Source organism: Piliocolobus tephrosceles, chromosome 2 (genome assembly GCF_002776525.5).
Source record: "Piliocolobus tephrosceles isolate RC106 chromosome 2, ASM277652v3, whole genome shotgun sequence".
Taxonomy (NCBI): domain Eukaryota; kingdom Metazoa; phylum Chordata; class Mammalia; order Primates; family Cercopithecidae; genus Piliocolobus; species Piliocolobus tephrosceles.
Window position 1 is genome coordinate 151,363,816 of NC_045435.1, and position 26,948 is coordinate 151,390,763.

At 45.4% G+C, this 26,948-nt stretch overlaps 2 protein-coding genes across 7 annotated transcripts in view; one reads left to right on the forward strand and one right to left on the reverse strand.

Annotated features, from left to right (window-relative positions):
- Positions 1-758: 758 nt before the first annotated feature.
- Positions 759-15,677, reverse strand: LOC116418674. The gene is made up of 2 exons (XM_031935092.1): positions 14,872-15,677; positions 759-841 (listed from the first exon to the last, which is right to left on the reverse strand). Exon 1 carries the CDS (start codon positions 15,675-15,677, stop codon positions 14,961-14,963), a length of 717 nt encoding a protein of 238 aa, XP_031790952.1. The 3' UTR covers positions 759-841; positions 14,872-14,960.
- Positions 15,178-26,948, forward strand: part of RFTN1 (raftlin, lipid raft linker 1) — a 204,481-nt gene continuing 192,710 nt past the window's right edge. For 2 of the 6 annotated variants that reach the window (XM_023207353.2, XM_023207350.2), the window contains exons 1-2: positions 15,731-15,853; positions 15,997-16,141. The gene's annotated coding sequence lies outside the window, so the exon portion shown is untranslated. Of the gene's footprint in view, positions 15,485-15,730; positions 15,854-15,996; positions 16,142-17,755; positions 17,852-26,948 lie in introns of those variants that run through there. The other 4 variants (XM_023207354.2, XM_023207349.2, XM_023207351.2 and 1 more) reach the window with 4 other exon arrangements.

Here is a 26,948-nt window from a genome sequence, read left to right on the forward strand (position 1 = left end):
CCCAGGCTCAGTGAATTTCTCACTACACTGTTCTTGTTGGTGTGACAGTGGTGATAGGGAGGTGGCAGGACACCTCTTTGGTGTCTGGCCAAGCCTCTTGGTGGCTGCACACCTCCCACTCAGACGATGATACACTCAGAGGTCCACTGCCATAGCATGTGAACACCAAATGGCTTTTTCCCATTATGCCCCAGTAGGCCTCCAGGATGCATTTACACTCTCTCTCCTGTCCCTTCTGTGCCAAGTGCATGCATTTGCAAGACTGCAGCCAGTCACAGGGCTAACTCCCGAATCATGAAGAGAGGGAAGTTAAGTGGCTCACTGGGGACTGGGTTTGGGACCTGGCTCTCATTCTTCATTCTTGGAAAAATGGAGTGAAATAGGATACTCTGGAATCAAAGAAAGTAAGTGCTAACAGCATAATGGAACCCTGCTCCTCTTCTGTAATTGGCAAGGAAGTTGGTCTGCCCTAGAGGACAGTCTGAGTCAGGAGGTCTAGGTTCTAAACTGTGTCCTGGCTCTGTGACCGGGGAGCCCCTGGGCCTTATAGGTAAAATCAGGGAGTTGATTTAAGCGATCATACTGACGTAGAGCAGTAGAGGTGAAAGGGACCTGAGAAGGCTTTCGGTTCAATGCCTTTGGTTGAGCAGGTGAAGAAGCTGAAGCCCCGAGAGGCCAAGAGACTTGTACTAGTCCATGACACAGATACCTGGCCCCTATTCCAGGCCATCCCCATCTGACCGGGCTGTCTCCCTGTAGCAGTGTTTTCCAGCACATAAAATAATGACAGCAGAGGGGCCGCCAGCATATGCAGCTCATGTCAGTGATCTTTATACGGTCTCTAAAAACAGAAAACAATTACAGAAATGTAACTGACAACAGCATTTGCATAACATGAAATTTCTAAGTGCTAGAAAAATCTTATTAGCTTAATACGAATACATTAAGCTTTTCCCTGGTTTCCCTTGGCAAATCATTTCCTTCATTCCAAACAAATGGCCTTTACATTATTGGGTGTTTGTCCAATTTCTTAATTAACCAAGACTCTTATGGCAGTAGATAGAAATCCAATGATACCAGTTTGAGAAAGAAGGGGAAATTTATGGCTCACGTAAGTGAAGTCCATTTATAATTGGACTCAGAAGCTTAAGTGAGATTGTCAGGACTGTAGTTTATTCTCTCTCTCTTGCTGTCATGGGCTCTCTAAACTCTACACATCTCTGTGTTGTTGTGGTCACGTTTTCTCCTTCTAAAGATACGCTTTCTCCACATGGTGGGGAAGATGTTTGCCAATAGTCCATTTCCAACTGTATCATCAAAAATAATACTACCTCTTTATCTCTAAATTAAAAATTCTGGGGAAGAAACCTGATTGTTTTTGGTAGGGCCACCTGACTATCTGTAGACAAAACACTGGGACCAGGTGACTGGATTATCAGGAGTAGCTGGGTCTAGATCATGTGCCCACACCTATGGCCAGGATATCTATCTCTTAGTATCAGTAATGTCCCAGAAGCTCACAATTAAGCTTGGGAAAAGCACTCCCCAAACCAAAATATAGAGCCAATTGTAAATGGTAAAAATTAACTAGGAAAGCTGAGATTGAGAAAAACAAGTGGTCTGCCTAAATTCCAGAAATGAGACCACTGACTACGGCAAATATTTACATGTCCACACCTTGTTCACAGGTGTGTATTTGCAAAAAATAACACAACCCCTTGCACACAACTACCTTTCAGCTGGAGGTGACTAAGCTACATAATTCTGACGAATGAGACATAAGTGCTTGTTTACTCTGTGGTTTTTGGGCAGGCAAATCCTTCCATGATATGCATGTTGTCTCTTCCCTCCTCCTTCTTCTCTCCAATGGAAGATCACTGTGATACTTGGTGTTGCAGCAGTCATCTTGCAACTATGAAGGAAAGGCCCATAGCATGATGAGCTGCAAACCAGGGCCAAGAGTTGTTGTCTGCAGACTTCTGTTATTTAAAAAATTATGTAAAAAACTTCTCTATTTGTTTAAACCACTAAGGTCATGTTATCTTGCACTTGCAGCCAAAATATTCCTAAATGATACAATGGATAAATCAGATTCATTTGTATTCAGAAATCCCTGATGCACAAAAGTTATAGAAGCTGATACAGTTCTCTGTCTCTCTCTTTGTTATTATCAGCATTTTCAGTTATCCATCATTTCAAACTTTGGGGAAGATGAAGAAGACACAATTCTTTTACCCAGAGGAAGCTTACAATTAAATAAAGCTTAAAATTTAGGCCAATGTTGAACAAAGAATTCCTTCTCATGTTTAATTCCCCAATGTTTCAATTAAGCCCATTTGCTTTTTATTTCATCCTCAGTAGAGCTCAGGAATGGCTAGTTACCATCTTTTTTTAATAGGGAAGATGACTTAATTAAAATACTTTCCCATCTCTGTTGTGTGTGTGCCTATTTGTGTGTTTCATTTTGCTTTTCCTGGTTAATTAGCACCAACTTCTTTGACTCTTTTCATAGATTTTATTTTTCAAACCTCTAATCTTTATTTAAGATTTGATCCAACAAAATCTATACATAGAGTTTTTAAAAGTTCTGTGGTCACTAAAACCCTCTAGCCTAGTGGAGAACAAAATTGTGATGACTTTTAGCCTGCTTTCAAATCCTCCAGCCCCAAAGCCGGAGCCACCTGCCTCTCCTAGGTGATGGAGTCTTCAACTGCATGACTCTTGCTCTAAATTCTGGAATCAAGATTGTCGCTGGGCAGAGGAATCTGATGCAACATAGGTTCAGGAATGTTTGGCTCTGAATGGAGTCACTGTGCTTACCATGATCATTTTAACCTTGCTGTTCTAGTTCACCAGTGACTGGATTCCTCATATGATCTTTACTTTCCTTTGTTGGGGGTATTTTTCCTGTCTGGTCTTATCCCATTTCTGGTAATCACTTTCCGATTTTCCTGTGACATTGCTTCTCCTTTCCACTTTTGGAGTCAGCTGATTGACAAAGTAGAAAGGCCAGCTGCAGTTGGTGTCCACCTTAATCCTTGGGGTTCCAGTGAAATTAACTCACTCCTTAGCTCCAAAGGTGGGCATGTGAACCAGGCCTGGCCCATCAGAGCATCACATCACCTTAGCCACAGTGATTGGTTCAGAGATGGCCATATGATCAGGTCAGGCTAATCAGGCCAATGGCACTCAATGATGGAACTATTGTAAGCTTGATTAGGAAAGGAATGCCCTTTTCTCATGGGTATGTGAAGGAGAGAATATAAGCCTGGCATTATTGGCAGTCATCTTTCCACCAAAAAGGGACATACCTCCTAAGAGTAAAGTCCACAAAACTGATAGAAGAAGAACTGTTAGAGAGAGAAAGAGAAAATCCTAGACCTTGAAGATGCACTTTGAGCCCTGGATCCAATCTGGGTCAGCACTGTCTATGGACTTTCTCATTTCATGAACCAATATATTTTGTTTTTTGCTCATGGCAATAAGTAGACTTCCTACCCTAAACACCAAGTGTCTTTTGACTGGGTCCCCAATCCTGTTTGGATTAGACACCTTAGATGCACACACTTTCTGCTCAGTCCTTCACCATCTCCCATCCTAAGGACTAATTCCCTGGACTCACCTTGAAACTCAGGTCCTTACCTGCTAGTCCCTATAAAACAGACCTTGAATGTGCCCCTATATCTTAATGTAGCTGAGGCTGTTGCAGTCCCAATCAGATCTCCGGTGATCTTTTTATTAACTGCTATTAAAGGCTCACAGAGCAAGCCTTGTCTGGGAAATGCCTATAATCAAGAGGAGTTGCCTGTCTACAAGATACCTGGGAGTTACAACCCTTCCCTTGGGGCTTCCCTAAACTAAGGGTTGACTGATATATGTATACACAAGCCCCACTTTTTTGCCTCAAGGAGGGACAAATGCTGTGGACAATGTGAGAACCAGCGCTGCCTACAAAATCAGGTTGAAGCTGGACTTCACCTGAAGCTACATCCTTGCTTAGCTTCTCCCTCTTCCTTAACTCACAAAAGAACCCCTATTTCAACCTCTGCTTCTAGGGAGCCCATCTTGTGGCAAATTGTAATTTCTAAAGATGGCAGCCATAATACCTCCCATTCCACATGCCCCTCTTACAATGTGAGTCCTCTCATTAGGGCAGCAGTGTCTATGTTCCCTTTCCTAGAATCTGGATGGGTTTGTGGCTGTTTTGACCAACAGAGTATGATGAATGTGATGCTCTGTGACTCCGAGGCTAAGTCATAATAGGCAGTGGAGCTTCTGCCTTGTTCATGGAAATATCTGCTATGGAGCCTTCAGCTTCTGTGTGAGTGAGCGCTCAAATTAGTCCATGTAGTGACTACTTGGGGAGAGAGAGAGAGGAGAGAGGAGAGACGAGAGAGGAAAGAGAAGAGAGAGAGAGAGGAGAGAAGAGAAAAGAGAGAGAGAAGAGAGGAAAGAGGAGAGAGAAGAGAGAAGAAGGAGAAGAGAGAGAGAAGATGATGCCCAGCCAGCTGCTCCAGCCTCAGGGTCCTGCTCCAGCCATCTGACTATAGCCACATGACTGACCTTGAGCCAAAACCAACCAGCTGAGCCCTTCCTGAATCCCTAATGCACAGAAACCCAGAAGGACTTCTTAAAGGTTATTGTTTTAAGTCAATACATTTAGGCATGATTCACTGTTCAGTGATAAAAATCTAGAACACGACATGAGACTCCAATCCTCAGCCTTTATCAAATATGTGTGTTTGACCTGATCTTCCCTGGTCCTATTTGGCAGCTCAGAAAGCCAAGTCTTGGCAACAGCTGTTGATAGTCCTGCTTATGAACACATGTGGAAAAGCTGTGGCTTTCCAGGTTTCCACCATCTGGAAATGGGACAACATGGGCACTTGTGGGTTATCATTGTCATTCTACCTATACCCATGAGGGCTTATGTGCCAGGAATATATGGCAGTCCACTTGCTGTGTGGTCAGGCACATGAGTCAGAGGCTGTATTTTCCCTCCTGAACAGATTTTACTTGTAATATTCATAACACTTTCTGGGAAATTCCCAGATGTCAGGGCTTGAAAATCCTGAAGCAGCTGCTAATTGTGCCTTGGTTTTGTTTAAGTAAAAATGCTAATGAAGCTTTCTTCTAAGTGTCATAATAAGAACCAAAAATAGGAACTCGAAGCTGAGGTAAGCTACTGGTTCTCAACAAGTAGCAGGAATACTTTTGTTATTGTCCCTTTGTGGGCCACAGGGCTCTCTCTCCCCCAATGATCTGAGGGTTGATGAGTCTTAATATACATCCCATAAAGTGAATGTGTGTGTGTGTGTGTGTGTGTGTATGTTTGTTTCTTATAAGGCTTAGAGTCATTTTCTTACATATTTCAACCAATATTTTTAAAACACAAAAATGAGCATCAAAAAAATATGGCCCCCTTTAAAAAAAAAAAAAGATACAGTCACAAAATAGGTGCCTACGCAAAAAAACAGCACCTGATATCTTTGAGTTTTGTTTTATAGTGGGGACACAGGAATGGCAGGAAAGAGGGATGGGGAGATTTCTGAAGGTTTTTGCTTTAGATTACTAACTTTACGCTTAAGAAAACAATCTGTATGACACTCTGAAAATTTACTGTTAATTTTCTTATATTTCTGTAGAACCAGTGACTAAGCAGTGAGAAGTCTGGGCAGGGTGGAGGGAATCAAGCTCATGGGAAGGTTCTGTGTGAAGAAACTGTTTTTGATCCTGTTCTTACAGTCCTTTTTTTCTGACTGTTCTTTTCTGCTTGCATATTGCTGCATGATACGGCTTGGATATTTTGTTTTCTCCAAGTCTCGTGTTGAAATGTGACCTCCAATGTTGGAGGTGGGCCTAGTAGGAGGTGTTTGGGTCACCAGGGCTGATCTCTCATGAATGGCTTGGTGCTCTCCTCACGATGATGGGTGAGTTATCACTCTTTGAGGTCACATGAGACCTGATTGTTTAAAACAGGCTGGCACCTCCTCCCTCTCTCACTCCCACTCTCACCATGTGACAGGCCTGCTCCCCCTTCACCTTCTGCCATGATTGAAAACTTCCTGAAGCCCTCACCAGAAGCAGATGCTAGTGCCATACTTCCTGTACAGCCTTTGGAACCATGAGCCAAAATAAACCTCTTCTCTTTATAAATTACCCAGCCTCAGGTACTTCTTTTATAGCAACACAAGAACAGACTAACACACTGCATAACCAATAACCGTAAAACATACTGGCTTGAAGCAACACCAATCATTTTGTGATTTCTCATAATTTTTGTGGGTCAGGATTTGGGCAAGGCTTGGTTGGGTGGCTCTGGGCTAGGTCTTTCATGCAGTTTAAGTCAGTGAGGGGCTGGATTAGCCAAAAGCTGGTTAGGCAGTTCTCTCTCTCTTCATATAGTCTTGAGTCATCTCCACATGGTCTCTGTGTGGCCTAGTTTGGCCTTCCTCAAAATATGGTGAGCTCTAAGCACTTGGACTACTTACATGGTAGCTTAGTATCTCATCAGTGAATTGTAGCCATCTAGGTGGAAAGTACATTATCTATTAGCCACAGAAGTCACACAGTTTTACTTATGCTGCATTCTACTAAACTGCCCAGATGAAGGAGAGGAGAATTAGACTCTACCTTTTGATGGGAGGATGTCCACACTGCTTACGTCTGTTTTCTCAGCCTTCCCATCAATTCTGTGAACTGCCCAAAAGCCTTTTTATGATTTTCTTTACAAGTTAAGGTGACCAGAGCCCATCTCTCTGGTATGCAATAAGAACCCTGACTGGCACACTCTTAATTGTTTAAATTGAAGTTTACTCACAGGCTTTTGCTTAGAGCCTCAAACTGGGATTAGAGAGAATACAGGGAAGAGGTGGCTTTTAAAATCAGGGTTCCCTCCTTAAGAGTCAGCGTAATAACCTTGAGAGAAAAGGAGAGATGAAAACAAGGACTTGCCTTATTATATCTTGACCATGAAGGTCTTGTCCTGCATGATTTAATTAGCCATCTTTTCAAGAAATGATAACACTTGTAAAATATTGATAATTCCTTAATAATAGCATTAGCAAAGATGCTTGATACTAATTCCTGGAGAAGAAGGCAGATGTTTGAGCCTGGCCTATTGTCATCCAGCTGTTTCTCAGCCAAGGCTGGCTGCCAAAACCAGGATTTTAGGCCTGTTAAAAAGTCTCTCGTGCTCTTTCCCCAACTGCCAGGGCTGCCAGCCCGACTCTCCATACTTGAGCCTGGAAACTCCAGGGCTGAGAGAAAAGGGCTCAGTGGTGATTGACAGAGAGCTCTATTCCAAAACTCCCATTTCAGCTGAGTAGAAAGACCACTGACAATGGGAAGGAGGAAAGTGGGCTTGCAGCCACTGACATTTAAACCCTCTATATGCAACTCAGAAAGGGGTGGGAACCAAATGAGTCTGGAGGAGGGAAAGAGCAGGCTTTGCTAGAAACATTGTTATTCCAACATATAAGCTTCAGCTCCTGATATGAATGGTATTAACTTCTCCATCCATCCATTCAGTTCTTTGTTCATTTGTTCACTCATCATGTTATTTCATATTGATATCTCTCATTCTGGGAAATGGAGAAGTGACTAAATCAGAACCCTCATGTGGTTGGGGAAATAGAGGAATAAATGGCTACCATATAAGGCACTGAAGTTACATCTCAGTTACCACCACCTCTTGGAAGGAAGTCCCTTTATAGAAAGTTATATTTGGTGGGTAGGTGGGGTGGTTGGGGGAGTAGTGGTGGGAAGTAGATATCTTGAGAAGCTGTTCTCACACCTTAGAGCCTGAACTACGTGCTAACAGTTAAGGGGGAAATAACTCTAAGTAGAGTTTCCATCTATACAGCATGGCGGGGGTGGGAAGAGGTCCTTCTGTTTGTCTGCTAATCGTTAAGTGTCAACCTTCATTGTCTAATCTTGTCCCTCATCTCAAACACACACATTTATCTCAGGGTAGAGATTCAGCTGTCCTAGGAAGAAAACATGCCCTATGTTTCAGAGGCTGAAAGAGGTAGTAGATACTTATTCCCAGTCCATTTCAGAATGGGTCTCAGCTCCCCTAGAGTTATGCGTGAGTTCTGCAGGGCTCACATCATGCCAAGGCATGAGTAGGATTGAGTGTGCCTGGTCTGTGTCATCAACACCCAGGACAGCATCCACAGGACATCTTTGCCTCCTCAGGCCACCTGTCGTCTAACACTGCTCTCTGCCGTGCTATCCCCGGGCTCTGTCACAAGGCTGTGCTCTCAGCTGACTCCCTTGCTCCTCACAGGACATGAGAGCACTTTGCTGCTTTAGCGCCTTCACTGACTATAGAAATCTTTGTGGGACTGTTTGCGGCCCTTTGTCTCTTGTGACTTCTGTGCCTCCCCCTCAGTGCTCAGGATTGATTCTATCTCTTCCACAGTGTGTCAGGGGCCAGGGAACCCGGAGGCTCCCTCAGGCCCATCTGTTCAGTTGCTGTGGTCACTAGGAACTCTGTCTTCTGATTCCTCCATTGGGAAGATTGTGGGTTTCTGCCCAAGTGTTGGCTGCCCTGTAGGGCACTCTCTGAGGTCTGCCCTTAGGTGAAAGCAGCTGTAAAAAAATGCAAAATCCACCCCTTGATGTTTCCAAGTGTTGTCTCCCTCCTAGTTCCTGCCTATTTGTAGTTGTCCAGCACTGCCTTCAGAGAGTTGTGTTTTAGATTTTGTCCAGAGTTCATCTGTAGGACAGTTGGTTTGATATACTCTCCTATGCCAGAGTGGCATTTACTGCCCTTCCTTTTGAATAAATGGTAGAGACAGGATATTGGCTCATCTTTCCTCAGGGGCTTACAGCGTCCACCCGCTCCTGCTTCCCTTCACGCTCCTTTCTCCCTCCCTGCAGTCTGGGGATGTGTTATGCTCTCCAAGAGGTTGGGAAACATTTTTCTGGCACTTTAACATATTTTCTTCTAAATTCTGAGTCCCCCTAGACACTTGAAACTCAAACATCCAAGCATTTGAGTCCTTAAAGACTTTTCTGCTGAAACAACCATTCCCTGAGATATGCATGCCACATAGTTTAGCTGGTTCTCAAATTGAAGAAAAGGAAGAGATAACAGAAAACAATAGGAAATGTTGGGATTGTAAAGACCATCAATTAAGATTTCAAGAAAAGTATTCCTCAAGATCAAGCATAACACCTGTCTTGAGCGATTGCTGGCTTCTGGTTGAGCATGAGTGAGATAGAGTGCATTTGATATTTCAATCAGCAGTTACAATTGTGTAAGCCCACTTATTTATTTATTTATTTATTCATGCATGCTTTACTCATTCAACAAACATTTAGAGAGTGTCTGTTATTTGTCAGACCCTGTTTTGGGCACTAATCATGGAATGAAAAGTTTTGCTTATTAAAGAGGTTTCAGGTATCAGCAAACATTAAGGAAGGAGACATAAGGTAGCCTGGAATTACATTCCACCTACTCTTTGGAGCAAACTCAAAGTTATACTGATTCTCTTATTTTTAGGTGGCTTAGAAGAGTGAAGAAAGCACAAAATTTAGACTCATAAAGTTCAAGTGAAGTCCCAGTTTACCATTTATTAACGATGTCACCTTGGGCAAGTCTCTCAATTTCTCTAGGCTATAGTTTCATTTTTGTGCAATAAATAACTGCCAAGTGTGACTAGTCTGAAAGCTTTTTGGGGTTGGGAACAGTGTCTGTTTATTCCCGGCTGTATCCCTTATTCCTAGCACGCAGTGAGGGCACAGAGTAGATCCTAAATAAATACTCCTTAAATGAATGGTAAATAACAGCTCTTTATAGCTTTTTTGATCATGGGCTTCTCTAACTGGAAACCTTGGAAATTATTATGATTCCAGGTTAATGTGGGAAATATTTCTCTAACTGGATCTTTTTTTTTGACCTTCCAGCTCCTAGGTATGCTCATAATGCCTTTAAGAACATTCAATGGATTCTAGTAAGGTGTATCAGTCAGGATAGGCTGGGTTATGCTGCAGAAACAGACAACTTGTAATTTCAATGGCTTAAAAACAAGTCATTTCTTGTGCATGTTATGTAAAGAGTACAGGTCAGATGGGGGCTCAGCTTCTCACAATCACTCAGGGATCTAGACAGATAAGCAGCCATCATATGGAAAGTTGCCAGTGGCCTTGCTAGAAGAAAGAGAAAGCCCTGGATGGTCTTGTCCTAATAGTTGATTAATTGTCAAGAAGTGATGCATTTTGCTTCTGCTCACAGTTCATTGGCCAGAACTAATTATAGCCCCTCCCAACTACAGGAGCCAGGAAGAGCCATTATTGTGGGTCCAGAAGGGGAGGACTAGGAATATTTGAGGAACAGCATTGATGATCATCACAGTGCTACCTTGTAAGGTGGATACTGAACTGGTCCATTTGGGTTCTTCTATGTACAGGTGTGATGGGAAGTAGGTGGGAGCATCTTTTCATACTCTTGGATCTTCTCAGGGTTCCAGGGCCCTACTGTCCATCTCAAGAGCTTACCAGCATTCTAGGCTATTAAATGAGGGTTGAACTCATGGAATAGGAGTTAGTCTCTCTGGATGGTCCACAGGTTGTGCTCTAGCTGCTCTTGATGGGAGTTCATTGTTCAGTGTCAATAGGAAGGATGAACAGCATGTTTCCTTCCTCTACTGAAGGTCTATAATGCTCCTCCTGCACAAATCCCAAGAGCTGAACAGCTGTCCATAGGGTTCCCAGATATTATGGATGGATGATTTTCACTTGAGTGGAGGGTGGTGGGTTTCTGAATTCTGACTTTGGTCCGTCACTATGTCCTACCAGTTGCTGCCATCAACATATCCCCTGTGCCTTTCCTTCCTCACTTTTCTCCAGTCGTGAAACTTTGATTGATTCTTTGAAGGTATGTGTGTACAGGATGGTGGGTGCATATCAAAAGGAAGGGAGATATGCTGCAGGACACTGGTTCTGCCTAATTTCCTATTTTTCCATATATTTTCGTTTTATGCCAGGACATTGACCTCTGAAACTCGAAAGCCAAGAATCTGACGTTTTTCTGGTGTTGTTATGATAACTCTCCTTTTGGCAACGCTTCTGGCTGTCCAAATTGATGGGAAGAGAGTTGTACAGTGTAGCAAGAAATATAGTGGGGGTGGGGGGGAATGATGGTGGAAGGGAAATGGATTAATTAATATATCAAAATATTATCCCGCCATTCATTTAATGATGATTTATTTTTATGATCTCCTTATTTTGACATCTGTGGAATGTATAGGCTTCTTACACACACACACACACACACACACACACACATTTCCCCCATTATCTCTGGTAGTAAAGTTCTCAAGTGCAAGTCAACAAATGTGACCCATGAATGGAATAACCAGTGAAGGGGTGTGGATGTGGATGGCTTTTGGTAAAGTCAGACAATTACTTAGGCTGAGTGAGGGAAACAAAGCTACAAATAGCAATGTGTTGCACACAGTATTCCTGAAATTCAGTCTCCAGTGGCTCTTTGCTCCAGAGAACAAATTCCATCTCAGCCACAGGAGGGCCCCTGCTCCCCTGAACTGTTTGACTCAGGCTGGGAATTCAGAGGTAAAATGAGTGGATTCAGGAGCAGAATAACAATAAATGTGGGTGGGTTTTTTTTGTGTGTTTTGTTTTTTGTATGGGAGTGAATGGAACATTTGGCTACCATCCAACATTTCCTCAAATTGGTGATGTCTGTGGGTGGCATTTTCAAAGTATTGTTTTGACTATACTTTGGACAAAAGTCCCTAGCCTTGGCTGATCAATGCGTATGCAAAAACTGCCCTAACCAGCTCCCTGCCCCCACCCTAATTCACATCTCCACTGTACTGGGGAGTCAAAAGCATGTTTTGACACTGGCACAAGTGTGCTCTGCTTTAACGTGGCCAAGGGTGCCATGGTCTTCCTAGGGACGTGCCTGTGCAGGCTGTGCCTGTCACCATGAACAAAGGGCAGGGGGCTCCTCCAAAACCACTTGCTTGGGGCACAGAGCTCAGGCCTCTGCCACCGTGGCTCCTTACAGGCACGATTGTCACCTGATGCAGGGCCAGCTTCTTCTAACCATTTAGTACAGAGCAGCTGACCAAACTGTGAGCTCACTATGGCTGCAAACCCACTTAAAATATTAACTGTGATGATAAAGATGAATAGTTCTTGCACCTCCAGGGCATAGATGAGTCTAGTTCTGTCTCCTGCCAGCCCTGAAACTCTGCTGTTCAACTGGCGAGTATAAGGTCTGGGTTTCATGGTGCTGTAAATAAACAATTAGAACAATAGCTCTTCAGGTTCCAAAGCTTTTGTTTGATCCATTTCTGCTATGAATTGTGATTACTCTCTGCAGAGAGGGGGAATTGAATTATTTTGGGCTACATTAGGAGCAGGGTGGACCTAAGTGAATGAAATTGTGGGGATGGGGTCGGGTGGGAAGAAGGTGAGCAGAATAGGTTAGCTGGGATTCTCTTTCCCTCCAAGCCTCAGCGTAGTTAGGATGCAGCGAAATTGCTCTGGCTGCTGGTACCCATGGCCTTAATCATCTCCAGAGTGGGGTGGTGCTGCTGAGTCCAAGAAAGAATTACTCCAGCGGGGGGCTCCTTTAACTGAGCTTTTACAAGAATTGTGCAGTCTGGCCATGGCAGCTTCTTACACTTGCCTAGGCTGGCTTAACTCCTCTTCTTTCCACAGGGGGTGTGAGGAGATCCAGCTTCCCCATTAGCTTGGGACCTGCGTCTTATTGACTGTGAACACTCGGGACCCCAGTTCTGGGGCCATCTGTGACCTGTCATGCAGTAATAGCTTGATTTTTCCCATGTTCAGCTCCTCTCCGAGTACTTAGTGTTAAATCACAGGGGGAGGAAGTGTGAGCAGAGGAAAAACAGCACTATTACATGACCCCCGATGAGACCGCTGTGATAGAATTAAAAGCTGCCGCCCTAGGACATTCTAACAGATGACATTGTGAGGTTGCCAAGGTAACCCACTAGGATACAGTCCCAGCATCTTTGGGTTTGGGGCTGGGTAGGCAAGGTCAGTTAGAGGTGAGACCCAGCTGCCCAGGGTCTCTCCCATGGCTGGCCAGTCCATGGCAGTCAAGTGGAAAATCCAGGCAGCTCTCTACAGAACACGAGTGAATCCAACATTTGGCTCTTCATTAAATATTCCAGGTGAAAGAGAATTGGAACACTCTGGATAATTGCTGAATGCAGGTTAAGAAGAGCCTTAAAAGATCTGGATGCTATTGGCTCATCCATTCATTCCACACATATTTACTGAACACCTACTATGTGCCAGTAGGAAGCATCAGAATATCAAGAAGATCAGGAGTTCTAGAAAACCCTAAAAAAATGCAGATCCAAGCAGCGAAAAAAGTCATTTAAGACATTTGCCCATGATTATTAGTACTCAGGAAAATAATGAGTGGAAGAAAATGGAAACAATCAGAATAGCATATTAACTTCAAGGACTGGTGTCTTTAAAAGAAACAAAACAGCACAAAAAACACAATGGTGTGGAAAAGTTTCAGAGAATGAAAATGATTTGCTTAAAAGAAATCAACCACACTGCAACTAGGTTATGCTGCACTCCCCCCCCCCCCCCCCCCCCTTTTTCTTTATCTTCTTTTAAATGCCTACCAGTTAATACCTATGTCAATTTTATTTTCTTTCTCTGGCCGAGGGACCAGCAAAGGATCAGAAAGATTTCGGATGGACCCTGACTTGCAGCAATTCAAGGCCTCGGGCAGATAGATAGCATGAAGACCCTCCCTTTGGCTTCATAAATGGGTGTTCACAACCTCTGCTGATGCCCCTGAACATATATCCCCACGCTCTACTGTTTGAACTTGGACTTGGGTGCTCACCTGTCTGATTTTCTTTCATGTGGCAAGCTCAAATGTAGGGGAGAAAATGGGGGACATTGGGGATAGTGGTGGTGAGTGTGACATCAGAAAAAGGTGGGGTGGAAAGGGAAAGGAGAAAAAAATAAAAACAAAACAGTGTTGTGGGGGAGGGGAGCAAAACAGAACTAGGAAGGCTATGGAAAGAGAAAACAAGGAAGAAAATCTCTGAGAAGATATGGTAACAGGAAGAGTCCCTGAAAACAAAATAGTGCTTCCTTACCTGCTGGAAGAATGTCATTAGTACCAGAAGGACCTCATGGAAACACTGCTGGGCCCCAAAACCAGCCCTCCACCCTGTGGGCTCCACTGCTTCACTTTGCCCACACAGGGCCTTCTTTGCCCAGTTAGAAAATGGAGATAATTAATTAGATTATTACACCCTTCTTGTTCTAGTCCCTTATACAATGATAATAGCTAAGTTACAGAGTGGTTCCTGAACACTTTACATATGATAACCCATGAAGAAGTGCCATGTGACAAATAGGCCCAGAGCAGTTAAGTCACTTACCCCAAGTCACACAGCCAATAAGTACCAAAGCCAGGAATCCAACCCTGACCATTTGACTTTAGGGTTCCCCCTCTTAACCCCTACACTGTAATTCTGCTTGGTTTAGTTTTAGGAAGAAAATATTTTCTAATGGCTCCTTGCCTCATATCTTCACTTTACGAATGCAGCCTGGTTTACTGGTGCTTCATTCATTCTTTATATAATTTTCTCCTCAGGTGCCTCAAGTTGCCACGCAAGGTGATTGTCCAGATCTTCTCAAACCTCTGGACATCTTAAGTAGGCAGACCAGGGGATGGCAAGGGAGACAGTGGCATTACCCTTCCCTGAAGCACTAACTTGCAAGAGATAATCTCAGCATCACCTGAGATGTCTGGGGATGCTCCCACCTGTGGAATGGGATCGAGAAATGGTCCTCTCTCAAGGCTGCCCCAACCCCACCCCCAGCCATCAGCACCTTAATGGCAGTCGCCCTTTCAGCATCCCGGCTCAAATCTTGAGGGATCCTAGTCTCCCAGGCGCTCTCCTGACAGCCCACAACCTTGATTAGGAGGGGCTGGGAGGGAGGATCGGTGTGCCCCTGACCCCTGGGTTCTGAGGCTGCGAGGGTCGCTTGCAGCTCGGCCGCGTGGAGGTGACCGTGCGGAACTCCGAGGGGGCGCAGGGAGAGCTGGGCGGGCCCACGGCTCCAGCGGCTGCTGTCAGGGGCCGCGAGGCTTTCCCTGAAGATGCAGCGCAGCATATTTTGCACATGAGTTCAGAGGAAGAGGAAGTGTAGCCGGCGGACGCGCGGCGGCGGCGGCGGGGGCGCGTCGGGGCTGGAGCCGGAGCGCGCCGGGCGCTGGGCGCAGCGAGCGAGAGCGCGGCGGCCGCGGGCTCCGGGGAGGGACCGACGCACCGATCGCCGGAGGGACAGACATACGAGCACGCGGCGCCGCCACCCCCGCCTCCACCCACCGGCGCCCACGTCCTCCCCGCCTCCTCTGTATGGCACAAACTTTCCTCCCGGGACGGAACACGCTGTCTCAGGGAGCCCGCGCCCGCGCCTTCTCCTCCGCCGGTCCCATACGGTAGGTGGGGGCGCGACAGGGCTTGGGGTGTCGACCGGCACAGACCCCTCCGTTTGGCCCTGTGGACCGGGTCCCTGGCGGGTAGTGGGAACCCCGCGTGGCGCCTCCCTGCAGGTTGCTCTGTGCCGGGGCTCCGGAGCTGCCAGAGCAGCCCCCGTTGGCCCGCGTGGGATGGGGACCTGGGCTGATCCATGGGACGCCTGGATCTTGGGCCAACTTTTTTGGGGGGGGGGAGGGCGGGTGTGGGGGAGTCATTCCTGGAGCGATGTAGGGAGAGGCACTCCGGAGCAGCCTGTTGGGGATCGTGGGCTCTGCAGACTCAGAAGCGCCTAGGAAGGACGCGGAGGTGGGGGAGCTTCGAGGCTACAGGTGGGTCCAGGACACACTGCCGCTGGGGTCCTCGGAAAAGAACAGGCGGGAGCTGGTCGCGGAGTCCAGGTTTCAGGGGTGCGCGCGGCTGGGGTGGGGCAGGGTGGAGGCGGTGCCTGACTGCCCCTCTGCGTGTGCCCTAGGAGGTGGGTTTGCTCTGGGGACAGAGGTGCTGGACCGGTAAGAGCAGACATGCCGCGTGCCTCGAGGAAGCGCCGGAACCACTAGAAGCACAGGGACGCGGGGTGCGGAGAGTCCCCAGCACTGAAAACGGGCATCTCCTCTTCTGTAAGAGATTTTCTTCCCTTGTCTTAACCCACTTCTCTAGACTCAAGGGACGTCAGGATGGATATGGGTCTGGACGAGGAGGAGGTGGTTGTGTATTTCAGGAAGCCCCGTTGTCAGGCACGCGCACCCCAGTCCTAGGCCAGGGCTAGTGCCCTTCACCTCCGGTGTCGCTGCCTTTGGCAGCAAGAACCGCGTGGAGGCCAAGGTTGTAGACCCAGGCGCGCTCCCTGCTGTCTCTCTGTGTCTCTGCGGCGCTTGCCCTCAGCTGCCCTGTGTGGTTGTGGGTGATCCCTTGGGACGCTGGGTGGTGTCAGTGAGTTTCTTTGGGGGCTTAAAACAAACAAGAAGTACTTTTTAAAAAAAAAGTCTGACTCGGTCTCTGTCAGTGGCCACCCCAGTTTCCAGCAACTCATGTGCTGAAACCCTTGTAGTCGGTACAGCTGTTTCAGGAGCTGGGCGCTCAATTAGACCAGGCATCTTCCAACCCCTGCCGTCGTGTGTCATCTCAGGATAAGTAAGGCCTTGCCAGGAAGGAAGCCGGGTGTAATGTGAGCGACCTCTGGGCCTGTGGGTAGGGCCACTCTGCTCCCCCCTTGCCCCCTGCTGCCGGGATTCCTAATTTGTACCTCTGAACAGCTGAATCCCAACGAAGTTCAAGTGACCCCAGATGTCACCAAACCCCACAGAGGGGTTACGAAGCAAGCTGTTTGGGGCTCTTTGGTGCGTGTGCGCTAACCTCAGTGAAATCACTCTAACCTCAGGCTGAGCTCTGCATCCTCTTTTGCCTTCAGTGGGGTTTCGGGCCGGCCTGAGTAATTCAAAGCCCCAGAGCTGGCACGTCATCCTCTGGCTGCATTTGTATATCAAGTCACTGGCTTGGTTTTTCTTTGTTTGCTTTTTGGCTGTATGGACATGGGGCAAATGAAAGTGGAGTGTTGTGCAGTTCGCTAGTAGATCTGGTACAGGAATTGAAAGATAATAAATTGGGAATACAAGTCAGTGAGTTCTTTTTCTCCCTCTTGAGCAGGAATTTTTGGCTTACATTCAAATAATTGCTTTGTCTATAGGGAAACAAGCAGAAAATCTTTGGCATGAGTGATGTGAGTTCCTGTAAAGCTACTTGTGTTCTTCCAGTCTTCTCTTTTCAGCAGAATTGAGACTATGTGGTCCCACGGCTTGGTGGGGCATCGGTGCTTTGCCAAATTTCTAACTAGGTGGACTAAGGAGAGGACACTGTGACTCTATCCCCATCCCATTTTTTAAGATAAGAAAAGTTGCAAGAACAGTGACCACCTAAATATACACGCCTAGAGTCTAATTCACATTTTGCCATCTTTGCTTAACTACACATCCATCCAGCCATCCCTCTATCCATCCATAAGTCCAGCTGATTGTTTTATGCATTTTAAAGTAAATTACAGATGTTGGTACAGGTCATTCCTAAACATTTTAGTACACATTTTATTATTTAGACTTCAATATGTGTTCATGGTTTCCTTAAGATAAAATTTATATACATATAGTGAAATGTGCAAATCTGGAGAGTACCATTTGCATAATGTTTTGACAGATGCATGCACCTGTGTAACCCTAGTCCTTATCAAGAAGGGAATAATATTACTGTCACCCCAGTAAGTGCCTTCATCCTCATTCTCAGTCATTCTCTGCCCTCACCCTCTCAGTGGCAACCGCTGCTGTATCTCATCATAGGTGAGTTTGACTTGTTCTTGAACTTCCTGTAAATGGAATTCTACAGTACTGTGTAAAGCTCACCATGTTTTTGAGGTTCATCCATGTCGTATCCATGATTTGGTCTTTTTTTATTGCTGACTTGTGTTCTGGAGCATGTCTCCTCCACAGTTTGTTTGTATATTCTGTTAATGGACACATGGATTATTCTAGTTTCTTTCTTTCTTCTAGTTTCTTTCTTTCTTTCTTTGGCTATTGTGAACAAAGCTGCTGTGAACATTTGTGTACAGGTCTCCTTAGGGACATGTGTTCTCATTTCTCATGGGTAAACACCTAGTAGTAAATTGCTGGGTCAGAAAGGAGGTATATGGAAACCTGATAAGAAACTGCCAGACCTTTTCGCAACATGGTTATACCATTTTATACTCTCACCAGCAAAGAATATGAGTATGAGATTCCAGATACTGCAACCCAGTCTTTCCTATCTTAAAGCCAAGAGCATGGTTTGACTAGTATTCTTCTGGGGCCAGAGGGAACCTGAGGCAGTGGGGAACATGTTTTTATAGGTGGAGGGGCCATAGGAAGTCCTGACTCTGCCTGTAAATGGGTTTAAGCTTAAATCATTGCAGACGATCAGATGAATATTTTATTTTTAGAGATTTTCAGAGAAGGAAATTCCATAGGGGAATGTACCCTTGGTTGTGAAAGAAGATTGATTGAGTGCTTTCTATAAAAAGAAAAATAACCCCAAGCCCTACAGAATTTTACTAAGCTTCTGCCTAGAGACTCCTGGGGGATTTCTGGTCTGTTGGTATGGTTGATATTAACTTGGTGGAGATCCCCCTGGGATTTCACCGGCTTGGACAGCCGGCTATTAAAAGGGGTTGTGTTTGTTTGGAGGGGCAGGTCAGATTTGGCTTTGTGAAGACTCAGAGAATGACTCTCTTGTGAAAGTGATGTGGCCTCTCAGTGAGAAACGTGGCCTCTCAACACCCCTTTTATTGTCCTGGCCGAGAAAATGGGCCTGTGCCCCTCAGGTCCCCTAATAACTTAGTCCCTCTCTGTGGTGCCAGCAGCCAAAGCTTGCCCTTGGCTGGTCTAGGAAATAGGAAGTGAACCTTTCCGTCTGAGTGGGACCCCAGGGTGAATTTTTTTGCGTCTCATCAAGGTGTCCCAGTGCTGACCAAGCTTTGCAGGAGTCAGGTGGCAGACAGCTCAGAGTCTTGAGACATTGCACTGTGTTTGGGGACTGTTCCCTCCTCCTTAAAAGCCTAGAGCAGTGCCTGCCAGAGGGTAGGGGCACAGTAAACATGGGCTGAGTGATTTTGTGACTCGTGATACCCATCTGGGTGATGGCGTCTCTGGAGGTTGATGGTGGGTGTCAAGATTGTCAGGGCCCCAAGATGTATTTTACTAGAGGGCACTTTACCATGGCTTGGAAAACACGTTCAAAGGGTTTGGGCCTAGGAAAATTTTGCTCAGTGTAACTTTCATTGTATCAGCACTGTTCTCTTTATTACCTATTTTAGTATTGTTAATAAAATACTCATAATTACAGCTGCCCATTGCTGAGTGCTTACCCTTTGCCAGGCACTGTTGTACACTTTGCACGCATTATCTGAGTTTGATCCTCATGAGAGGCGAGTACTTACATTATCTTCACTTCAGCCCTGAGGAAACTGAAGCCTGCAAGGTTAACTTTCCCTAGGTTCACGTTTTCATTTTTCTAAGACCTTAAGGGAAGAGACTGTGACATTCTGGTTTTTGAAGGCAAAATCTGTCTACAATCACGGATTTCCAAATACACGAAGGCATAGTATAACAGAAATGTAAACTAGATAATCAGAACAGAGTTACAGGAAATGATACACAGCAATCATTTTCTTTAGTATTTTGTCATCGTTGTTGTTTGTTTTCATTTTGTCTTAAGCTTACTGAGTTTGGCACAGCCAGGGGCTTATACTGATTTTGATGATAATTTAAAATACTATTGGTTGATTAGGATTACAATTTTATTGAAGGAACAGGAAGATGTTGCCAGCTGAACTGTTCCATACAGTAGCCACTTGTTACATGTGGCTATTTACATTTAAATGTAATGAATTAAAATAAAAGAAAATGTAAAATTCAGTTCTTCAGTCTCACTCACCACATTTCAAGTGGCCCAGAGCCACATGTGGTTAGTGGCTACTGAATTGGTTAGCGCAGATAGTGTTTTCATCATTGCTGAAAGTTCTGTTTGATAGTGCTGCTCTATAGTAAGTGTTTCTTTTTTACCCTTCGGTTTAAGAATTGGTAACACACTTGGCTAGGGCTTATGCTATTTTTCACTGACAAAGGGATACATTTAGCCAGATGTTGCTTTTATGTTTACCTTTTAAAGGTGTGTATGTGCATGCGTGCATGTGATCTTTCCTCCCATTCACATTCCGTTTTTGACATACATTTGAGTCTCCCTTTTCTCCTGGGCCCCAAAGGGGCTTTCATTATTAGCATTGCATATTTTATCAAGACACTTTCTCATAAAAGATTGCTACAGCAGGCAAGAGATGGCCACTGCTTGAACCCGGCTAATTCCTTGCTCTCCAAATAAGAACTCCGTTCAGCTTTTAAATATGCAATTGTGTGACTTACTCCCTACCTGGGCTGAATTCAGGAGGAAAAATCACTCTCAGTGGGCCAGAACCAAAGAGCTGGAAAATCAGGTCACATTCTGCAGTGATGGCTACCTGCCAGGACTGAGATGGAGGAGACACCATTTGGGGTACTTGAAAGCTTCATTTGGGGTTTTCCTGGATTTGACCTGCCTCCGGGGTGCAGGGAGTGATGGAGAAGGCTGGCAGCTTTGGTGTCCCAGTTACATGGGACAGTGGAGGACTGGTCCTGGGGCTGTCGCCTCTGCTGTGGTGTACGGTACTCCAGAACCAGCCTCACAGAAGAGAGGAAGGCACTCCTCAGGTGTCCGCAAGCAGCCAGTCCAGCCGGAAGGGGGAAATCAACATAAGCTATGCTTGGCTCAGTTGTTTGATGCCGACAAACTCTTATGCTACTTTAAGATCCCGCACTGGGCCGGGCGTGGTGGCTCAAGTCTGTAGTCCCAGCACTTTGGGAGGCCAAGACGGGTGGATCACGAGGTCAGGAGATCGAGACCATCCTGGCTAACCCGGTGAAACCCCGTCTCTACTAAAAAATACAAAAAACTAGCCGGGCGAGGTGGCGGGCGCCTGTAGTCCCAGCTACTCAGGAGGCTGAGGCAGGAGAATGGCGTAAACCTGGGATGCGGAGGTTGCAGTGAGCTGAGATCCGACCACTGCACTCCAGCCTGGGCGACAGAGCGAGACTCCGTCTCAAAAAAAAAAAAAAAAAAAAAAAGATCCCGCACTGGAGGTTTCCACACTTCTTCAGCCAGGAAGCCAGATGCACCTCACTGACAGCTTTCTCTGGCGTTTACACCTGAAATGTCCCATCTTGTTGTTCCATAGGGAGACCTCCTTGAGGGTTAGAATTTATTCTTTATGGGGGCCTATCAGCTTTCATTTGTGTGCATGTGTGTGTATATGTATGTGTGTATGTGTATGTATGTGCATATGTGTGTATGTGTGTGTTTGTGTGTATGTATATGTGTGTATGTGTATGTATATGTTTATGTGTATTGTGTGTGTATTTATGTGCCTGTTTGTGGATGCGTGCGTGTGTATGTGTGTGTATGTATATGTGTATGTATGTTTGTACATGTGTATTGTATGTATGTGTATGTGTGTGTGTATGTGTATGTTTATGTGTATTGTGTGTGTATGTATGTGCGTGTTTGTGGATGTGCGCGTGTGTGTATGTGTGTATGTATGTATGTGTGTGTGTGTGTGTGTGTTTTGAAACTCCCTACTTTGCCTTTTACCCTTTGTCCTGAGGAATCCTTCAACTTTTATGGAATAGCGCTCAAGTTCCTCAGATTTGGGGGAACTGTTGTAATAGATTTTACTTAGAAAGTTGGGTAGGAAGAGATTTGGTTAATCATAGACTCTGGTTAATGGAACCTGATCATATCATGTATTAGCAAATTTTGGAAATATAAAGCACAAGAAATCAGGTTGTTTGTTTAAACACTTCTTTAATTCAGAGAGGTCTTTTGGGATTTTCCAGCGTCTTATGATACCCTTTTCAGTGTGCCCTTTTCAGTGTGGTATAATCGTGACTACAGGCCAGAATAGGTCCAAAGGCATCGTCATAATGGGCAACAAGTAATCCTAGTAGAGGACTAAAATGGTTAATATTTATACTGCTCTTTCTATGTGTCCGAGCTCTTCTGAGCCCTGTTAAATATTAACTCACCTTACCTTATTTAGTCCTCACCCTAGAAGTAGATGTTGCAGTTGTCCCCATTTTACAGTTGAGAAAACTGAGATTAAATGGCTTCCTTGAGGTCACACAGGTAAGAAATAAGGGCACAAGATTTGAACCTAGTCAGTCTGGTTCCAGAGCCTGTATGACCAACCCCTGTGCTGTACTGTTAAGAAAGTGAATGTGAGAGCCACACAGGGAATATTCCAAATGCCCTTTACCATCCTGTACCAGATAAGTGTCTTTCCTATTCCCGAAAGATGCTGCTAAGTAGGTATTTATTGTGCATCTGTTACGGGCAGGGCATTGGAATAGCTGCTGTTGGGGATGAAGAAGACCTGCTTGCTGCCTTCCAGAAATTTACTGTCATGTGGGGAGATGAGGCATTACCAAGAGCTGTGGAGCTCTCCTCTGAACTCAGAATGGTACATCCAGTGGCCCACTGCACACCTCTGCTTGGATGGAGTTAACATGGCTAGCTCCTGGCTTCCTCTACCCATGTCAGAAGATGGCCACTCCAGCCTTGCAGGTCCTGGTGACCAACCCTAGCGGTGTCTTGGATGCCCTGTTTTGCTCATCCCCTTTTTCTAAATCATCAATCAATCCCGTTTTCTACCTTCAAAACATATACAGAATTTGACCAATGCTCACCCGTCTACTTACTGTCATCTGGGCTCTCCGCTCTCATGGTCTGTCATGGCTAGAATAATTGATGTCTCCCCTCAGCTCGAAACCTTCCAGAGGCTTCCAACTCAGTCAGGGTAAAGCTGAAGTGCTCACGGCCTGGCCAGGCCTGCACTCTGTCTCCCAAGCCCTGTCTGACTTCACCCCGAGGTCCGGTCAGCCTCCCGGGGGCGCCACACCCCAGCTTGTTTGCACCTGCCACTGCCTTGCCTAGCCCACCCTCCCCCTTATACCATGGCTCGCTCTGTGGCCTTCTTCATGATTTTGCTTAAATGTCACCTTCTGGGTGTGGCCTTTCTCGATCCCTGTGTTTAAAACATTGTACCTCCTCCTGTGATTGCTACCCCTCCCCCCTGCATTATTTTTGTTCTAGTTGGCATACTTTAAAAATGGAATTTCATGTATTATTTTTATTTGTTTGTCTATTGCCTGTTTCTCGGCTTCTGAAGGTAAGGTCCACGAGGGCAGGCTTGTTCTTTTATTGTGTGAATCCCTTTCATTTTACTTTGGTATCACTAGCATTTAGAACAGGACCTTGCATATAGTAAGTGCTCATTACTTATTTATTGGATGAATCAATGGCCTAAAGTAGCAATCCTGTTAGAGCTCAGCCTTGAAGGAGTGTGATGGTTAATTTTATGTCAGTTTTTCCTAGGCTATGTGCCTAGTTTTTGGCCAAACACCAGTGTAGGTTTTGCTGTGAGTTATTTTTTAGGCATGATGAATTTTGCAATCAGAAGACTTGAAGTAAAGCAGATTACCCTCCATCATGTGAGTGAACCTCATCCATTCTGTTGAGAGCCTTAAGAAAAAAATACTGAGATCCACGAGAAGGAATTCTGACTCCAGACCACCTTTGGATTCAAGATTGCAACATCAAGTATTCTCTGGGTTTCCAGCCTTCTGGCCTTCCCTGAAGATTTTAAACTTGTCGGCCCCCCAATTTCATGAGCTAATTCCTTATAATAAATACCTCTATTTGTCTCTATCTGGGTGTACACATACGCGCGCGCGCACACACACACGTATCTGACTGGTTCTGTTTCTCTGGAGAACCCTGATTAATACAGAGGATGAGAGGTACAGGAAAGCAATGTCAGGTGGAAGTTCACTGGAGGAAAATGGTGGTGCCTGGAGAGTTCTGAGGGTGTACAAAAGATTGCAGTAGCTTAGCCTGACTTGACTCTAGGGTCAACTGTGAATGGAAACAATGGGAGGTAAGACTGGAAAGGAGGGAGGGTTGAGTGAGATTGAGGCTGAGGACTCCGAGCTGCACAGCGGATGTGATTATGCTGTTTGAGCCACTTGTGTGGTGTAAAATGGTTAAGGTGGGAAGAGCTGGAGATAGGAGTTAGATGGATGAGGGGGAGCCAGATTCCAGGAAAGCATTGGTTGCTGTTGAGATGGCAGATTGGTTTGGAGAATTAAGTGGGGGGATGGATAGCATCCACCAGCTCTTGGTGGGCCAATGTCAGGGTGAGGATAGTGGCGGGAGCAGGCTGATACTGGGGCTTTGGGCCTGGATGTTAGGAGGGCAGTGGTATTACCCAGAGAAATGCAGGAGGAAGAGCAGGCTTATTGGGCAAGGTGCTGCATTCTGTGGGGCATATTCTTCCAGAAGTGCTGAGAAAGTCTCAGGTGAAGAGAGAAAGTTCCAGGTGGAAATGTTGAAACAGTTCTTGGAGATGTCTGCCTGCGGCTGGAGAGAAGACAGACAGGCTGGGAAGGAGACTGGGGAGCTCTTGCCTGGAGCAGGTTAAGTTAGGGCGAGAGAGGGAGTATGAGTGCTAAGGGAGAGACAATAGCATGTAAGTAACTTTTTTGAACATACATAATACTATATATTGGTGGTTCCCAAATTCTGGGCTAAGATACCCCAAGGCACTGCAGCAAATGCACAGTGTGACCAAGGGATATTTCACATTTTCGAGGGAAATGCAGCAATACTTAACATCTGTCAGATACCACGCTAAGTACTAGCTTGAGGCACTTCGCAATATCAGCATCTGACAGTACCACATTACTCTTGATGATGTCATATCTTTACAAGCTACATTTTGGGTAGTTGCTAAGAAAATCAGCGGGGAAGTGGGAATCAGGGTGGTGGTGTTCAGTGTGGTTCCAAGTTTTGAGAAGTTGAGCAGTGTCCAACAGATGCACACATCCCATTAGTGAGTAATTATGGTTAGTTAAGAATGAAAGAAAAAATATTTCTTCTTTCAGTTTATGTGTGCTATTTTTTTTGAAAGGCTACTGTTGTTAGGCTGTGAATAAGTATTAAGTTGTTTGGACCTAACTACTTAATAAAAGAAACTATTGGATACTTTTTTTAATCTAGGGCACGCCATTAAAAAATGTACAGAGGAACTAAGGGCACTACAAACTGAGAAATCCTCAGAATCTCTGCCATATGTTGTTCTGGGTGTTATATATAGATTGTAAAAGAGTACACACAGGGAGAGAAAGATGGGGAGAAAGGGAATGGCATGAGGACTGTGTCCAAGAAGTCTATTTATCCAAAAACAAAATACCTGAAGCAAATAAGGTAAACATGTAAGCACTTGTTAAATCCAGGTGATGGATCCATAGACATCTCATTTTCTGTACTTTTCCATATGTTTGAAGTGGTTTATAATTAAATAGTTTTGGAAAAGTGAGGCAAGAGCATGGAGGAGGACAGACATGTAGGAAGTGCCTGTGCTTGCCTGGGAGGATGGCAGAGGAGACTGGGAAGGGGTGTTTGAGGTAGAAAGAGATTCAGGAGATGGAGGGATGTGGAACTAAGCAGATCGGTGTGGCTGAGCTCTGAACTGTGGTTCTCAGTCCTGGATGTGAGGCTGTAGGAGAGATCCTGGGCCCTGTTGATTCCTGGCTATTAGGAGATTAGAGAGGGTTAGGAGTGGGAAAGGACTGGGTTTGCTCCTAGAGCATTGATGCTCAACCCTGGCTGCATGTTAGCATCACTTGGGGGTTTTCAAAATACTGGTGCTCTGGCCCCACCCCTAAATGCCTGAGCATCAGGGCTTTTCACAGCTCTCCAGATGGTTCCAAAGTGCAGTCAAGATTAAGAGCCACTGCCACAGCCCAGCGTTTCTCAAATTGTACTGTGAGTCAAACTTGAAGGAGTCACTTATTGCTCAAATACAGATTCTGATTCAGCAGGTCTGGGATGGGGCCTGGGATTCTGCATTTTTAACAAGAGCCCGGATGCTGCTGCTGGTCTGAGGTCCACATGTTGAGTAGCAGGTTCTGAGAGGGAGCTATTTTTAGCGAAGGGTGGCTGGAGAGCAGCAGAGCAGAGAGGGACTCGGGTTCAGACCCCTCCTGAGATAGACTGAGATGGTGGTAGGTTGTGGGGGTTGGAGGAGTGGGGGTAAGCAAGTGTTTTCTTCTTATAATGCAAACACCACTCTTATTAGGTATCTTTTATTGTGTCACAAATTACGCCAAAACTTGGCAGCTGAAGAGTCAGCTCTCAACCACTCCACAATGCCACTTCTCATGTAGGAGCAGGACTCTTAACATGAACTGCCTGGATTAATTATCTATTGATGGGTGGTAAATTGCCCTAAAACCTAGAGGCTTAAAACAACAAACATGCTATCTTGCATCGTTTCTCTGAGTCGGGAATCCAGAAGTGGCTTAACTGAGTGCTTCTGACTTAGGGTCTCTCATGAGGTTGCAGTGAGGATGTCAGCTGGGCCAAAGGCTGTAGGATCTACTTCCATATGGGTGTTGAGTTAGTGCTGACTGTTGGCAGGAGGCTTCATTGCCCTGCAGTGGAACTTCATCCTACTGATAGAGTGTCCTCACAACGTGGCAGCTGGCTGCCCCCAGAACGAGAGATCTGGGAGAGCGAGGTAGAACCCACAATGTTTTACAACCTAGTCTGGGAAATCACACTCATTTCCACCATATTCTTCTGATTATGCCGGTCAGCCCTATTCAGTGTGGGAGGGGACCACACAAGGGTGTGAATACCAGGAGGATCATTGAGGACCGTCCTGGAGGCTGGCTGTGATATCTGTAGTGTTTTCTTTTCTTTTCTTTTCTTTTCTTTTCTTTTCTTTTCTTTTCTTTTCTTTTCTTTTCTTTT